At 44.9% G+C, this 17,574-nt stretch overlaps 2 protein-coding genes across 2 annotated transcripts in view; one reads left to right on the top strand and one right to left on the bottom strand.

Annotated features, from left to right (window-relative positions):
- AASDHPPT (aminoadipate-semialdehyde dehydrogenase-phosphopantetheinyl transferase) overlaps window positions 1–17,574 on the top strand; it is a 536,215-nt gene that overhangs the window by 164,457 nt on the left and 354,184 nt on the right. The gene's annotated exons all lie outside the window — the stretch shown is intronic.
- Window positions 1–17,574, bottom strand: part of GUCY1A2 (guanylate cyclase 1 soluble subunit alpha 2) — a 150,435-nt gene that overhangs the window by 34,873 nt on the left and 97,988 nt on the right. The window contains exon 6 of the mRNA XM_083436409.1: window positions 12,076–12,219. Within this exon, the coding sequence (XP_083292535.1) occupies window positions 12,076–12,219 (144 nt within the window). The remainder of the gene's footprint in view (window positions 1–12,075; window positions 12,220–17,574) is intronic.

The following is a 17,574-nucleotide window of genomic DNA, read 5'->3' on the forward strand; positions in this document are numbered from 1 at the left end:
GTGCCCATCCTGCAAGAGCACTCTACCCTACTAAAATATCAACACCAATCAAGAACAAAATGGCGGGGTGAATATGAACATCTTCACCTGGTACCCAAAGGTTGATAGTGATGGCATTAGGCACATCTTCTGTGGAGATGTTGTCCAAAGCCCAGCCTGGATATGCTCTCTCTCTATCTCATATAATCATCCACAAAGTCAGTTCCAGGTTGCTGAGCCTGAGGATTGGGCCCCGTGGGGATCTACTGGGGTTTGGATCCTGCCAAGCCAAAGCTACTGTCCTCCGGTCCTTTTTGGGGGCCTTCTTAACAGTGGAGTCCCCCCCCAACCCCCACCCTGCACGCTCCCATCTGCCAACAAATGCTAACTGAGAGGCTACTCTACACAATCCTATCGCCCCCTCCTCAGCCATCAACATGCGGGAGAGTAGGACTGCACTCTTAGAACTTCTTGAAGCATGTAACTTTACTCCTTTTTTGATTAAGAGGAAAGGCTTGAGCACTGCGATATCTCTAGCTGTGCTCCCAGCGGTTGAGATCATCTCTCTCCTCCCTACCCCCAATCTCTCAGGAAGAGAAGCCGAGGCATTTCAATATTCTGCCCGCGTCTTTATTTATAGCAGGGAATGCATTCAACCCTCAGGTTACTAAATCATTCTGAAACAGATGGATGTTTTTCATCTTGTCAGCTTCAAACCGAAGGCCGAGTGGCACCCTCCGCTCCCCCAAGCCCCCGCTGAACTCCCAGCTAATTCTCAGAACTTGTGCCGATCTGCGTTCTTAAAGAGGTGAATTTATTTATGGCGCTGTATTAGAAAGGCATATTCCTTCTAGCGTGAGAGATGATAGGCAGAGGATCCCAAAACCCTTCTGTGAAAACCTCAAGAAAGATGAGAACGGACAAACTTTCCTTTGGTGCACTGGGGACCCTGGTTTGGAACATCTAATACACTTGACAGGGTATTATTATCAAGATTCTTTGCTGCTCAGACCTGGAACCTGGCTGCACTCCCTTCCACTGAGAAGTTATCTGAACCCTGAGGAGTTGTTGTAGCCATACATCCTTGCCCCAGGAATGGGAGCCTCAACAACAGTTGCCTGGGCTCTTGTCAGCTTGACGCACACACACCCAACATGCTGTTGTCACCTTTAGGGCCGCAACACCAGAGAAGATCACAAGCAAGCTATAAGCTTTGAGGCACCATAGGTATATAGATACCTATATGTAAGGCTACTTGAGAGGAGGGGGAAGCATGTACAAGTGTGGATCAACCTGGTGGAGAGCCAGAAAGGAGTGGCACCTCCAGCTCCTAGAAATGTAGGAAGCTGCCTTATATCAAGTCAGACAATTGGCCAATCTAGCTGAGCACTCAGCTACACTGATTGGCAGAAGCTCTCCAGGATTTCAGACAGGAGTCTCTCTCTGAAGTACCTGGAGATGCTGAGGATTGAAGCTTTCGGTTGAGCCATGCCTACCTGCCCTACACCTAATGTCAGTGGATTTGCTGCACTAGAAAAGTGCCACACTTACTTCCCCTCCTCCATGTACAGTGGTACCTCAGGTTACAGACGCTTCAGGTTGCAGACTCCGCTAACCCAGAAATAGTACCTCAGGTTGAGAACTTTGCTTCAGGATGAGAACAGAAATCATGCGGCGGCAGTGGGAGGCCCCATTAGCTAAAGTGGTATCTCAGGTTAAGAATAGTTTCAGGTTAAGAATGGACCTCCAGAACGAATTAGGTTCTTAACCCGAGGTACCACTGTAGTTTGATTTCACATTGTGTGGCCACCTGATGTAATTGTGATGCCAGGTAATTGTTAGGTGGGCAGCCCTGACCGCTTGTTGCACTGGACAGAAGGTGTGTGTGGAGATCAGTATCTGCCCTGCTGTTTTAAAAAGTATTCTTATCTCATCATTTCTAACTAGCCTCCTTCGAATCAAAACGTCACGGACAGGTTGGAGGAACCAGCTGGGGAACACCTGAGGGAAGAAGGCTCAGATTGGTGGTGGGATGCCAATACGTGGTCAGAGGGAGGAGAGGGAGACTAGGAAGAGGAGGTAGTGTTGGAAGCTAAAGAGGTATCAGGACTTAGTGAGCTGGGAGAGGCTGTGGCAGAGAGAAGTCCAGAATCAGAGACAGAAGCAGAAGCAGAAGCAGGAGAGTGGGAAGAGGCCAAGATGCAGAGATGAGCCAGGCTGCTGAAGAGTCACAGGTGTCTCCCCTTCTTGCTGCGACAAGCTCCCCTCCCCTCTCCCAGAACCAGAAGAGGCATGAAAGGGGCAGGGGAGAGGTTGGCTTCATGCAGGCGCAGTCTCTGAATGCTTGGAAAAAGATTAGAGAACTTAAGATGGCTGTGGGGAGGCAGGGACTTTCAGTCTCGACAACTGACCCATGGGGCGAGACCTACTGGGTCTGCGCAGATCGTGTTCTTGCTAATAAAGAATTAGCTCCAACTTGAACGGTGTGATTTACTGCTGGCTCGCTCCCTGTCACGAAAGTGCTTCGTAGGAAGGTGCGACAAGCCGCGAAAAGTAGGCATTAATGGGGGCTGAACTCTGATTTGTGCATTTCGGCAAAGTGTGAAGATGCTTTGAAACATCACCAGAGCACTGCGGTGTGAACCCAGGGGAATTCCACTCCCGCAATGCTGGATCAATAGATGAAGGTCATCTCCCTCTGGCTGCATCAGTTACAGGAGTATGTGCACCCCGTATAACTACAAAAGGATGAAGTAGGTGTGCTCTCTCTTGGCCCTAAAGCCAAGACATCATCTTCTGCTTCCATAGGGATTGTACATTTCAGCACCTTCTCCCACACAGTGCTATGATTTAATAGCATCTCTGGCCTTGAGTAAATAAATGCCTTTGCTTCTGGATGCAGACAGGACTGTTATTTGTTTTCCCCCCATGTTCTCCCCCCCCCGGCTCTTACTCATGAAATGCCAAAGATGAATAGGGAACTCCTCCTTCCAATACTAACACTGCTGGAGAGAGGACTCTGCAAAGCTCTTTCAAAATAGAAAGCAAATCAAAAGACAGTTGCAAACAGTGCGCCCCTGGAACAGTAATATGATTCTTCTGGGCCCTTTGGGAAGGACCATGATTCAGAGGTAGAACATGGGACAGCTGCATATTCCTGCCTTGCAAGGGGTTGGACTAGATCAGGCATCCCCAACCTTCATCTCTCCAGATGTTTTGGACTACCATTCCCATCATCCCTGATCACTGGTCCTGTTAGCTAGGGATCATGGGAGTTGTAGGCCCAAACCTCTGGAGGGCCTCAGGTTGGGGATGCCTGGACTAGATGATCCTCAGCATCCCTTCCAATTCTACAATAATATGATTCTATGTGCTTGCATGCAGAAGTGAGAATTCTGAAAGATGGCTGTGTTTCGGTTCTCGTACTGTTTTGGGAAATCTGAACTTGGCAAGTTCACCTTTAAATGTGGACAGAATCAAATCTCTCTCCCTGTATCTAGGGCTGGCTTGCCACATTTTGAAGTCCGTCAAGTAAAACACACTGCCTTCTAAATAGGGGCCTTCTTAACTCCAGAGTCTAAAATTAGTTTGAAAGGGTCTCAGAATGGCTCAAAATGAGACACAGAGGAGTATTTGCGACCTAAAGCCCATCCCAGTTTAAGCTTCCCGCCATCAATAAGAAGAGCAGAGACAGTATTTTTGAAAAATAGCTCGCTCATCACAACCAGCCTGTACTGCAAAGCTACTGGGGAGTGTGCCTGCTTTCAGTTCACAAGAATCATAGAATTGTAGAGTTGGAATCTCAAGGGTCATCTAGTCCAACCCCCTGCAATACAAGAATCTTTTGCCCAACGTGGGGCTCAAACCCACAACCCTGAGAGTAAGAGTCGCATGCTCTACTGACTGAGCTGTCCAGGAGCGAAGCAGCATTCTGTCTGTAGCATTCTAGAGTTCAGTTGATTCCAGGGTGGTTTGTTGTTGTTGGTTTGGTATAACGTGACCCAGAATCCCTTGCAACACACACCATTCCCTCGGCAGTCACATGGCAAATGATTCCTGAAAGTTAGACACTTAAAAAACCACTATGAACTATGTTATGTAAGCATTTATGCCAGGGTTTTTTTATATAGGGGGGAGAGAGCAATACTCTAGTTTTATCTGAAGAAGAGTTATGTGTGAATGGAAAACTTGCATCTTTGAACGGTGTTACACAGAACTAATTCTGTGAGCTTGTTTCTGTGGAGAGGAAAAATGTTACCACCAACTCTTGGATCGCTAACACCAAGAAAGGAAGCTCCAGAGCAAGGGGGGGCACAAATCTGGTTATATAACCACATTGCTGAGGCATTAAAAACATGATTAGTTGTTCCATATGCAAATGTACTCTTTTGCTGTAATGTTATTGCGCAAAATGACAAATAATTTCTCATTTCAGGCGAGCCACCCTGAAATGGGCTATTTTGTAGCTTTTGGGGAATGATTTACACATTAGAAAGGAGAAAAAAAGAAAGGAGAAAGAGAAAGAGAAGTTGCTAGGATACTGGAAGGAAGATTTCCACATACCAGTGATGGAATTATCAGCAGAAACGCAGGGCTCTGCTTTTCTGGAGGAGAGTTATGTTTGGCATAACTGTACACAGCTCAAGTGATTTAAGCACCCTCATGTCAAGTCGACCACCTGCAACCCTAGCAGGCGGGAATAAACATTCAAAGAAAGGTACAAGATTATGAAGAATGTTGCTCTGACATAAAAACGTACCTGCATCTTTTTCTTTTTATATCTTAAAATGTACCTGCAGGCAACTAAGCCAGAAGTTCCATTGAGCATCTGAGGAACTATGGGCTCCACGAGATTAAAGAGAGGAGCCATCAAAATTTGACTAATGTAAAATTCAGGCAAATTTGGGAGGGTTCACTGAGACAAGACAGAGGTAACATTTTTCAGGAAAGCCAAATATGTATGTATGTATATATATATTTATGTGTATGTATGTGTGTGTGTGTATATATATATATATATATATATGCGCATTGAATTCCACAAGGCAGAGAGTTCTAGGTTGGTGGTATTCAAACTATTTTCTGATTAACTCTGAGTTCGTTAGGGGCTCCTCAACGAAAAGCTCAGTAATAGCAAACAGCTCCCTGTATCTATCATTTCCCTGCACTGTGCATTTACAGAGAACTGGAAGGTATGTTAATAATAATAATAATAATAATAATAATAATAATAATAATAATAATTTATTATTTATACCCCGCCCAGCCACTCTGGGTGGCTTCCAACAGAACACTAAAATACAATAACCTATTAAACATTAAAAGCTTCCCTAAACAGGGCTGCCTTTAGATGTCTTCTAAAAGTTTGTTAGTTATTTTTCTCTTTGACATCTGGCGGGTGCCACTACCAAGAAGGCCCTCTGCCTGGTTCCCTGTAACTTGGCTTCTCGCAGTGAGGGAACCGCCAGAAGGCCCTCGGCACTGGACCTCAGTGTCCGGGCAGAACAATGGAGGTGGAGACGACTGAGGCCGTTTAGGTCATGTTTGAGGTCACTTCCTTGATTCATATGGAACACTACTGTTGCACAACAAACCTGTACACTGTCCTATGAGACCTGAGTGTGCATACCGAAACATGCTATAATCCACAGGTGGGGAACCTTTTTGTGGCTTGAGCACCACACTAGCTATCAGGATTGGGATGAGCAAAGCCTTTTTCAGCCTTGCTGGATATAGGACCATATTCTCCCCAGTCCATTTGATAAGGGCCCTGTACATTTTCAAGAGCCCTTTACTGAGTGCTCCAGACATCCATAGTGTATCTGGAGGAAGATGGTGCAACTCAACATCACTCTACACCAACACAACAGCACGGAAAAACTCATTGCTGAATGGAAAACTCTATGTTGTGCCTTTTACAGTCAGCAGGTCTACAGGTATCTGGGATTAATGACAGTCTCAGAGTAGGCCTGCTGAAGTTAATCGGGTGCAAGTTAGTCCTTAAGTTTGGATCCAACACATTCTATCCTGCAATTATTTCCAGTTTTAGACCAGTGTTTTAAATATTAAACTTCATTTATTTGGTAGATTTCTTTGGTGCAAGGTAAAAGTACTTTTCAAAGTAAGAAAAGAAGGACTAATAGTTTGACGATTCATAAAGAATCTTCATATACATTTCCCTGTTCATTCTGATTGCTGGTCCCCATACTATTCAGTGTGAACTTCTCCCACATTAAGCAGCACATTTTAAAGGAGGTTTGGGATAGGTCTGGGTTCTCTTTCACCCACTCCATGCCCTGCAAGCTTTCAACAAGGAAGACTGCACACAACAAATCTGCATAACTGCAGAGTTAATTTTAGCAGCACATGCAAACTGACGTTTGCTTTTCCTCTGCGCCTGCTTAGTTCTTCGCCTCGCTCCTCAGACCCATTAGTGCCACCTTAACTCACTAAAAAAAATATGCAAATAATTATTGAGACTTAAAGGGAAAACTCTCTTTAGTCAAGAATCTCACTGACGTAGCCAGCATGACTAGAAACCTCAAGCATAAGCTTCATACGTCAAATGCTCAGTGTCTCCCAGCAAACTGAGGAGGCAACTCGCAAATAGCGTATTTAATAAAATAACTATCACAACAAGTCCTCATTTTTTGAATTTTTCATAGCACTGTACGCAGCAAGTATATTAAGACAATGAAAAAAAAACTTTACAAAGACAGTTAAAACAACGAAATCCCCAAGCTGCAGAAAGTCCCGCGAATGTCACATACAGGTAAGTTGTGTAATGATGCTATATTATGCAGAACCCATTAATCATAGAATCATAGAATCATAGAATCATAGAATCATGGAATCATAGAATCATAGAGTTGGAAGAGACCACAAGGCCATCGAGTCCAACCCCCTGCCAAGCAGGAAACACTCCTGACATATGGTTGTCAAGCCTCTGCTTAAAGACCTCCAAAGAAGGAGATTCCACCACACTCCTTGGCAGCAAATTCCACTGTCAAACAGCTCTTACTGTCAGGAGGTTCTTCCTAATGTTTAGGTGGAATCTTCTTTCTTGTAGTTTGGATCCATTGCTCCATGTCCGCTTCTCTGGAGCAGCAGAAAACAACCTTTCTCCCTCCTCTATGTGACATCCTTTTATATATTTGAACATGGCTATCATATCACCCCTTAACCTCCTCTTCTCCAGGCTAAACATGCCCAGCTCCCTTAGCCGTTCCTCATAAGGCATCATTCCTTTCTTTTGCCTATTCTTCAAAGACCCCTCCACAAATTTCCAGGAGTGGCTGGCAGACTCGCCACTTGTTCACTCGTTTTCGTATAGTGCCCTCACCCCACCCCAGCCCCAACTTGGCATCTGGGGCGGTTCAGGAAAAACAACACGGCACCTGCAGTATATTGATATGTTTTGCTGTGCCGCTGCTACAGGTAGCAGAGAAGAGTTAAAAACAGGCACCTATGCATTTGATGTTGCAGCTACATTTGAAAGTAGGCAGCAGCTACTTTTAAAATTAAATGAAGAGCCAGAAGACCACCAAAGAAAGGTGGGCAGACCTCTGTTGCTGGGCAGGGAAAAGTGAAATGATGCCATTAGGGGCACGGGTGGTGCTGTGGTCTAAACCACTGAGCCTTGGGCTTGCCGATCAAAAGGTCGGCAGTTTGAATCCCCGCAATGGGGTGAACTCTTGTTGCTCGGTCCCTGCTCCTGCCAACCTAGCAGTTCAAAAGCACGCCAAAAAGTGCGAGTAGATTAATAGGTACCACTCCGGCGGGAAGGTAAATGGTGCTTCTGTGCACTGCTCTGGTGTTGGTGTTCCATTGCGCCAGAAGGGGCTTAGTCATGCTGGCCACATGACTTGGGAAAACTGTCTGCGGAGCAGACAAACACCGGCTCCCTCGGCCTGTAAAGCGAGATAAGCGCCGCAACCCCAGAGTCGTTCGCAACTGGACTTAACTGTCAGGGTTCCCTTTATCTTTACCTTTAGGGTGAGGTCTAAATTTAATCCTCCTCAACCTAATATCCCCACAGCCATTGATCCCATTTGTATACTTCCCACCTGTCAATAACATGTGGTTATTGAAGTTATCCATCTAGCAAGATTGTAAGACTAGAGCTATGCAGAATTAAAGAAACACATCCCTCCCTCCCTATTTTTTGTTTCACAAGAGCATGAGTTAATTGGGCAATAGTTTAAGCGTGCTTTTTTAAATGTACATCCAAAAATTACCTTTAATTCCAATGGATTAAATACGCTAAATGTGGCAGAGGCAACAATCTCTCTCTCTTTCACTCTGAAGGTCAACATTCTAGAGAATTCCTATTAGCTCTGCCTATTAACATTTAGCTTCTGCCAGAGTACAGGGAATAAAATTGGGGAGAAATACAGGGTATGGTCGTGCCAAAGTTAAGCACTTTAAAAGCCACTGAGTTCAGTTTGATCATCCCTGAACTCTCCTATTGAAATCAATTTAAAACTGCTTTCCTTAGCCTCAATGGTGTTCCAATTTGCTATTTGAGGATGTACAGGGAAGCTTAAAATCAATACTTTCAAGAAACTACAGCTACCTTGTATTTTAGCACAAGGTCAATCTAATGAAGGCTTCTCCCCAAAATAATAAACACCAATTTTATAGACAGGGACAAATCTCAGAGTTCTTAACTTGGTTTTTCAGTCAATCCCCAGTCAAAACCAGCCAACGATGTGATAATAATGGAATTACTTTTATTCCAACAAACACAACTCCATTACTAGATGTTATAGGCAGGCACTTTCAGCTTACAGTTATGAAAAACCAGGTCCCTGGATAACCAACAAAGGAGATTGTGGATGTGTGTGTCTGTACAGACAATGGAGATGCAAATCTGGGCATGCATCCCTTTCCATATTGCAGTGTTCATCAGGAGCCACTGAACTGGCTGGACACAGAACCACACAGTTGCAGATGGAGATGTCTGTGCCCCTGTCATCGTGCAACACTGGGAGTGGATCAGGGTCATTATGCCCACTATTTCATCTGTTTGTCCTGATGTAGGAAGGTACAAAGCTAGGGAAGAGAACTGCATTTACAGTTTTTATCAATATCTCACACTTCTTTCTGAAATTCATTACATACCCTTCAAGTCTCCAGGGACAGTTCTGGGATTACAGAATCCATAACGGTTTCTGATTAGATCCTAAAATGCCCAGGTTTTCCTGTTTCCTCCCCTCCTCATCTCAGAGGGGAGAACAATTAAAAGTGTTGTGTGTGTGTGTGTAGGTGCGAAAATGGAGTCCTGTTTATACTGAAAATATAATACCGGCACAAAATGAAGGAAATAGTGAAGCTTAATAGTTAATTTCTCCCCCATTCCTAGATAGTGGTAAACACACACACACACACACACACACACACACACAACTCAAGTCCAGAGGGAAAAGGAGAGATATTGGCACTCTTCTGAAGTGTTTCCAGACATTTATCATTCTAGCAGAGGAAGTGGAACAGAGAATGTGAGAAGCTCTTGTCTGCATTCCTTGCACTTATTCAGCAACAGCTTAGCACCATGTTTCTAGTTAAAAAAAGAAGAACTGGAGGCAAAACTAGGAACCACTTCATCTATATGGTATCTCCTTTTCTGAAAGCCAGCACATCAGGCACACCACTGCATTGTCAGTGGTTGGTTCTTAGCTTTTCAGTCTCCCATCATGACCCCCACAAGAGTCAGTGAAGAGTTACATCTCTGGAGAAGATGACTCCATTAGTGTCAAGATCATGCAATTATGTCTGTTCTACTGAGTGTTGGGGAAATTTAAAAGGGGGGGGGGAGCTGGAAAATTATTTTACCATCTGTATTGCAAACTCCTTAATGAATTCAAACTTTAATGATCTGCAGTTTATTATATCTCATGGAACGTCTTGCTAGCAAGTGCTTGCTGTTAAATTAGGTGCTATCATTACCCAAGAAAGGTGCACAAAACATTGCAGCAATTAGCAACTGGGGATGCCAAAGTACCACAGGAAAAGAAAACTAGCTACACCTACGCAATTGAGTTCTCTCAAGGGGAACTTGACCCTGTAGCTGATCCAGCCATGGCTCTACCTGAACGACATCAGATGACACATACAATGCCTAATGAAAGGCTTTAAATGTATCTCCAAGACAGTTCAGCATCCAGAAACTTTCCCCCCGGCTTAGTGAAAGATATTGCAAACAAAGCACATTGTGTATTTATTTTCCCAAGAAACGGATAAGCTAATTTCAGTGCAGATAAGCTCTGTGTTGTCATGCTCCAACGTAACTGGGAATGAAGCATCTGCCTGGGGGACGAATGAAACCAGCAATACATCATGTTGGGCTTATCAGAAAATCATGCTCTACTCAGTGGATGCAAAGGGACGCCACAGCTCAACATTTGGACTGACGCGGTTCAAAGCAAGAAGAGGAAATACTATCTTTTTTCCATGCTATCTTTATGGCTTGTACTTCAGGTAGGGAGGAGGTAGAGAGAATGGAAAATCGATCACTTGCTTGACATGATAGCAAGCCGCTGAGCAGTGGAGATTTCAAAGTGAAAAACTTTGTGCCTCTCTCTTGTTTTAACCAAGAATGCCCCTGGAAATGACACCACATTGTGATGTAATGTTGTTCCCACTGGACCATTCTCTATGAAGAATGCCACATTTGATTGACCTAGGAGCAAAGCTTTTCTTTTTTAAAAAAGTGTATATGAGAATTTTTTTCCAAACCCTGAAGAGCATTCACATCTAAGGGATTGCTTTTGCTTAACCTCCACACCCCAAAAGCAAAAAATTAAGAAAAGATGGGGGAAAGAAATGGGGGGGGGGAGAGAGAAAAGCCTGTGCCCAACACTATTATAAAAACATTAGGGGGGTGTATATCCTTACCCCCTAACAGGAGTGCTCCTATTCAGGATTCTGGCCGACCATGCTGTCTACTATAACTTTTCAGTATCTCAAGTAGGCTTCCTTATCCTTTCCATTTCATGCCTTTCCTTCCCAAATGACACAGCATTCTCTGGTACCTCATGCCCACTGAGCATGCTCAGTCTGCACTGGGCTGTTCGGACAACAGGCAAATGCTGATACAGTTTCATTTCCTATTGGCTCCATGTTTGTCTCCTTTTTTGTTAGTACAGGGACACTGAGTTTGCTGTGAGAGGGAATGTGGGGTTGTTACCAGCTGGCCAGATGGAAAGCAGATGGAAAATTGATCTTTCACTCATAGAGTAATAAAGTGAACTGCCATGGATGCTTTAGCTGACATTCCTGCATTGCAGGGGGCTGGTCGAGATCACCCTTGGGGTCCCTTCCAACAATTCTATGATTCTGTGTGGGGCTTGAACCCACAATCTTGAGATTAAGAGTCTCATGCTCTACCGACTGAGCTATATAAAAATATGTAGGGTCCATCCTATTCTCTTGATTGCAATCTGTTTTAACTCCTCTTAATACAGTGGTACCTCAGGTTGCATACGCTTCAGGTTACATACGCTTCAGGTTACAGACTCTGTTAACCCAGAAATAGTGCTTCAGGTTAAGAACTTTGCTTCAGGATGAGAACAGAAATCGTGCTCCGGCGGCGCGGCGGCAGCAGGAGGCCCCATTAGCTAAAGTGGTGCTTCAGGTTAAGAACAGTTTCAGGTTAAGAACAGACCTCTGGAACGAATTAAGTACTTAACCTGAGGTACCACTGTATTGTATTTTTAAACTGTCATAATTTGCCCTGGTACCTTATGGTGAAGGGTGGGTAATAAATCATTATTCTTATTTATTAAAAGATAAGTTTGCAGGTTCCTAAAACCAGGAACCATTGAATCCTGAATCTCATTTCCCACAGTAGCCAGCCAGCTGCCTCCAGAAGCAAGGCATGAAAGCAACATCCTGTGGCTTTGCTCCCCAGCAAGTGGTATTTACTGGTATACTGCTCTTGGGGATGGAGGTTCCAATCAGCTATCGTGCTTTGCCTAACACCTTGCTGACCTGCGCTCTGTAAGGGCTATAAGTTGCACCCAGAGCACTTCAACTGTGCCTGTGCTACAGCTGCTTTCCTTTTGATTGCTCAGGATGCAGAGCAAGTAAGTTTACCTTAATAGGTCTTCCATCCGGTGTAAGCACCTCCTCTGACAGCTCCATCATCTTCAGGGCCATCAGCGCGATGGGCTTTGCGTGATTTAGGTTCTGTCTGTGGAGCCCTGCTGCAACACAGTAGGCATCACCTATTGTTTCCACCTGCAGCAATCAGACAAATCAAATGCAAAAAAATATGATAATGAGCCAGGAACTGGTACCATTAAGTCTCTGCAATCACTGAATGTTGCTTAAAAACATGTCAGCACAACATCAATAAGATAAGCTATTAGACAACGGAGTATAATTACCCCCAAGTTTGCAAACAGCCACCATCAAATCCTGACACCTCATTGCACAGTTGTTCATCATTAGTGAGCGCAAAATCATTAGAATTGAGGACAAGTTATGCCACCAAGTGGGTTGTAATAACACTGAACCTTAAGAAAGTGGGTTTTTTTTTTCTGGATCAGGGAGCCTACTGCAAATGTGCAGGTGGGGGAGAAGGTGCCACTGTAGTTTGTCCTCTTGTAGGATAAGAATTGTAGATTGATACCTATACAATCTGTACATCTTCTACACTAAAGCAATCTGACACTTGCAGACTGAACATAGAATTTCTTCTACCTCTCTCACAGCAGTAAAATTCAGGGTCTCTGGTGACAAATGCAGTTGGCATGAATGCTAGAGCAGCTGCCCCACTGAACTCTGGTGAGTTCATCTCTAGCAACAGCAAATGATCTGGCAAGAATAATGCTCTGGTAGCCTTCAATGTTTCCTATTGTTTGGCTCATTGATACCAAATCTAAACATATGGAGATCCACGAAGCAGGAGACATCACTCTGAAGTAATATTTAGGGTGGGCGAGTGGGACCAATTATCTTATCTATGACAGTGAAGGACTGCAGACAAGAAAGAAAGAAAGAAAGAAAGAAAGAAAGAAAGAAAGAAAGAAAGGCGTACCCTGGATTGAACACACATCATATTGATGTTGTGGACTGGCTGGACCAACTGGGGAACCCCCAAGGGATGAAGCCTGGGGAGTGGTAGCGAGATGACGATGAGTTGGTGAGAGGGAGAAGAGGGAGGAGGAGGTGTCGGAAGCTGAAGAGGTAACAGGGTTTAGTGAGCAGGGAGACTCTGTAGCAGAGAGAAGTCCAGAATCAGAAGTGGAAGTAGGAGAGGAGGGAAACCAAGAGACAAAGATGAGTCAGGCTGGTGAAGAATCGACAGTGTCTCCCCCTCCTGCTGCTACCAGCTCCCCTCTCCCCTGGTCTCCAGAACCAGAAGAGGCATGAAGAGGGAGGAGCAACGACAGTCATCCTGGCAGAGTCTCAGATTGCTTGGGAAGGACCCGGGAGAGGAACCTGTGGCAAAGCAAGGATCTTCAGTCTCAAATGCTTCATAGGGGCACGGCCTACCAAGAAGAGTTGCTGTGCTCATTAGGCATGGCACTCCTGAGCAGATTTTGTTTCTTCTAATAAAAAGTTCACTTCACTTACTCTGTGTGATTTATTGCTGACCTGCGCCTGACACCCCCTTTTAACATCTGAGGGCTTGCCGATTAGCGAGAACAGGGAGGAAAAGATCATGTAGATGGAGACTAGATATTTATTTTCATATTTTTTAAAAATCTATTTTTTATTAAAGATTTCTTGGTTTACAAAAGTATGTGCAATCTCTCTTTTTTCAAGTTGCATTTTCTACAGATCAGTTTCACTTGTTGGGGCATTAGTGTTACATTTATTGAGCGCTTAACTCAGGGCTCTCCAGATTGCTGCTTTTTCTGCAGGTGTATTCAGCAACATATCATTGGCACAATATCAGTGCATTGGTGGTAGATATAGTGGAGCATCCTTACATCATTCCCCTTTATTAGTCTTGCTATAATGCACTCCCACTGTTAACATATTATTACTGTCTTGAGAGGGAATTCTTGCACAGCAGTGGGACAGAACAGCAACATCACTAGAACTTTTGATGTACACAAAATTTCAGGATGCCAGCGGGAATCCACGAGACACACGCTGACTGGAGATGAAACAGGGTGTCCGTTGCAAAACTTCTGCAGGCACAAACATTACTGAAAGCAGGTTTGCTTATAAGCGCCCCGATACCATCACCAGCGCAAATCCTCGTGATGCAGAAGGGACGGGTTTTCTGGAAGGGTTTAAAACTGCAGACGAACAGAGGAAATGTTTTGTGAAATGCTAACAATAACATTTGAAAGATCATCCTGCTTGTTCTCAGAGAAAAGCAAAGCATACGTGACAGCTGGCAGAAGAACCACTTTTGTCAAGCAAATGCTTGATGGGTTTTACAGCCTGATCTGCAAGTTTTGTCCCACTGAGTTCAGTGAAGCCGATGCTCAGGTAACAGTCTTAGATGAAGACAACGAGGAGTCGAACTTTGTAGGCAGGAACAGAGGATGTTGCTTTAGAACTGGGGGTTGTCATGAGACTTTCACATAGTTGCCTATGTATGCCCTAAGCAGGGTTGCCATATCTTGAAGAGGAAAAAAAGAGGACAGCCTGAGCCACTGCCAGCCTGAGACAAGGAAAGAGGTGTGGGACCACAGCTGCCAAGCCCACATGACTGTTTACCCAGCTCGGACTGGAAGCAGCTATGGTGTGCAGAGCAGCCCAAGCCCACCCCCAAGCCCCTCCAAATAACACCCCCCCCAAAAAAAACCCAGACTTCCTTTAAAATCTGCCTGGGTGGGCATGTTGGCCCCGCAAAAGAGGACATGTCCAGGTTTTCCTGGACATATGGCAACCCCAGTCCTAAGTCTCTGTCCCACTGACGGCACAACTTACTCAGCATAGACTGAGAACTGGGTAGCTGAACCCCAATGAATTTTAAAGCACCATCACTTGTTGACCACAGATATATTTGGTGCCCAAGAAAATGAATAAGGGAATTTGTTTCAGAATGAAGGATACAGTGGTACCTCAGGTTACAGACGCTTCAGGTTACAGACTCCACTAACCCAGAAATAGTACCTTGGTTTAAGAACTTTGCTTCAGGATGAGAACAGAAATTGCACGGCGGCAGCGGGAGGCCCTATTAGCTAAAGTGGTACCTCAGGTTAAGAACAGTTTCAGGTTAAGAACGGACCTCCAGAACGAATTAAATTCTTAACCCGAGGTACCACTGTATATTGTTATTTTTTAAAATATTGATGCATAAAAGAAAGATAAAAACAGAAACCTCAGGCATGAGCTAGTGTTATATTAGAGGCAGAAGATCGGAAAATATCTTATAACAAGCCATACCAACTGGCTATCTAGCTTAATACTGTCCACACTGATTGGCAGCCTCTCTCCAGGGTTTCAGACAGGAGTCTCTTGCAACCATCCTGGAGATGCTGGGGACTGAACCAGGGACCTTGCGCATCATAAACAGCAAATGCTCCACCACTCAGCTGTGATCCTTCCACTTGTGGAAGAGATGTCTTGTGTCAAATAGTAGCATTTCCAATTGTTGCTCTCTGGACTCTCTCCTCCGCTTCCCTCCCCTCCTCTTTTGCTTTAAAGTACTGGCTTGAAATAAGCATCAGAATGTAATCACAGGGGGTCACACTTACGGCTTGTCTGATGCACGCCTTTCGCGGCAAAAATCAGACAAGCCCGGTGCACTGAAAAGAGCAGCTGCAGAGGGAATATGCTGCTATTTCGGCCTTGCTTCTCGCAGCAAGATCCCTGTAAAAGCTTAATAGACAATTTGGATTATAACTGTTGCAGCTGAGGACTCGACACTACTCTCCACCCCACCCCCCAAATGAACAAGCTTGCAACGTCTCTCTCTTAATCCAAGTTTATAATCCTACCAATGCTATAAAATTCAACAATGTAAAAGAGGGAAAAATGCATTTTATTGGAGGAAGGGTAGAGTAGACACACACTGCCCGCTTCACAATTCAGTATCTAAGCTTCTTCCGATTAGAGGACAAAGATTTGAGGTTGATACTAGAACAGCATGGACGTTTGACTCCAGGCTGCAAATTTAAGAAATGCTGCATTTTGCATTTTTCAACTTTCCAGTTCATCTTGAATTATTTTAATTATTGCACCGTCATTGTACATGCTGCTTTACAAAGTAAGGTAACCGAAAAGCACAGCTGGCTCCTTAGGGAAGGAAATGCAAAAATCCATAGTAGGACAATCCCACTATTAGGATCAACCAAAGCGATCTCCCTAGTGTGTGGTGTGATGCCTAACCAGGCTGCCCCTTGATACCAGCTGTGCCTGTCAGAGGACCTGGAATGGTGGAAGCAAAGAAAGTGAGGAAGCTTAAGGGACTTCAGGTGAGTCTGCAGTCCAAGGTAAGGAAGGCTAGGCTGGGTTGAGCTGAATAATTATCGGCTGTAACTCAAGATGATTCAGTTGCCTAATGGGCTCTTCTAAGCTCAATGCACACCCGGACAATTGCTGTACACATATGCAAGAGCTACAGCTATAGGGGCTAGAAAGCTAAAAAAAGGTGGGGAAGGCAAAGCTGATTTGATACCAGGGAGCTGTTCACAGTGCTGAAGAAGGTTTGCTGACACTTAGAGCTCTAGTGGCGCTGTGGTCTAAACCACAGAGCCTAGGGCTTGCCAATCAGAAGGTCGGTGGTTCAAATCCCTGCAATGGGGGAGGTCCAGTTGCTCGGTCCCAGCTCCTGCCAACCTAGCAGTTCGAAAGCACGTCAAAGTGCAAGTAGATAAATAGGTACCGCTCTGGCGGGAAGGTTAACAGCGTTTCCGTGTGCTGCTCTGGTCTGCCAGAAGCAGCTTAGTACGCCAGCTCCCTTGGCCTGTAAAGCGAGATGAGTGCTGCAACCCCAGACTCGTCCGCGACTGGACCTAATGGTCAGGGGTCCCTTTACCTTTACTACTGCATACCCCTTGAGTGGCATGTGTTCCATCATGTGACATCTCCTTGTAGGTAGCTTCTGGGGAGGATGACAAACCACAGGGTTTGCAAACCACATTAAAGACAACCTCTTTCACCTGCCCTTCCCCCCCACTCACCTCCATTTCCCTCCTGACATGCCTATGGTAAAAACCATTCAACCTCTACTCTGGCTCACACCAGATGTTTTGGAAGGCAGTGGGATATTTGCAAAACTACTAAATAGAGGCTGTTAGCCATGATGACTATGTTCTGCTTCTATGGGCAAAGACACTGCTGCTTCTGAATACCAGTTGCTGGAAACTACAGGAGGGCAGAGGGCTCTTGTGCTTGGGCCCCCGCTTGGGGGTTCCCCACAGACTGCTGTGAAAACAGGATGCTGGACTAGATGGGCCATTGGCCTGATCCAGCGGGCTCTTCTTATGGAGTGAACATGAGAGCTGCACCACTAACTGTATTTTCAGTGGCAAACACAGCCTGTGGTTGATTGGTTATTCACAAGTGCATGTATTGATTCTTCCGACCATCAACCCGTTTGTTTCCAAGATGGTTGCTGCTATCTACAGTTCTTGCCTAGTGCTGACTTGCAACCCATGGAAGACAATCTTACTCGGCTACGAA

The sequence above is a fragment of the Podarcis tiliguerta genome (genome assembly GCF_965153285.1).
Source record: "Podarcis tiliguerta genome assembly, chromosome: 4".
In the NCBI taxonomy this organism is placed as follows: Eukaryota; Metazoa; Chordata; class Lepidosauria; order Squamata; family Lacertidae; genus Podarcis; species Podarcis tiliguerta.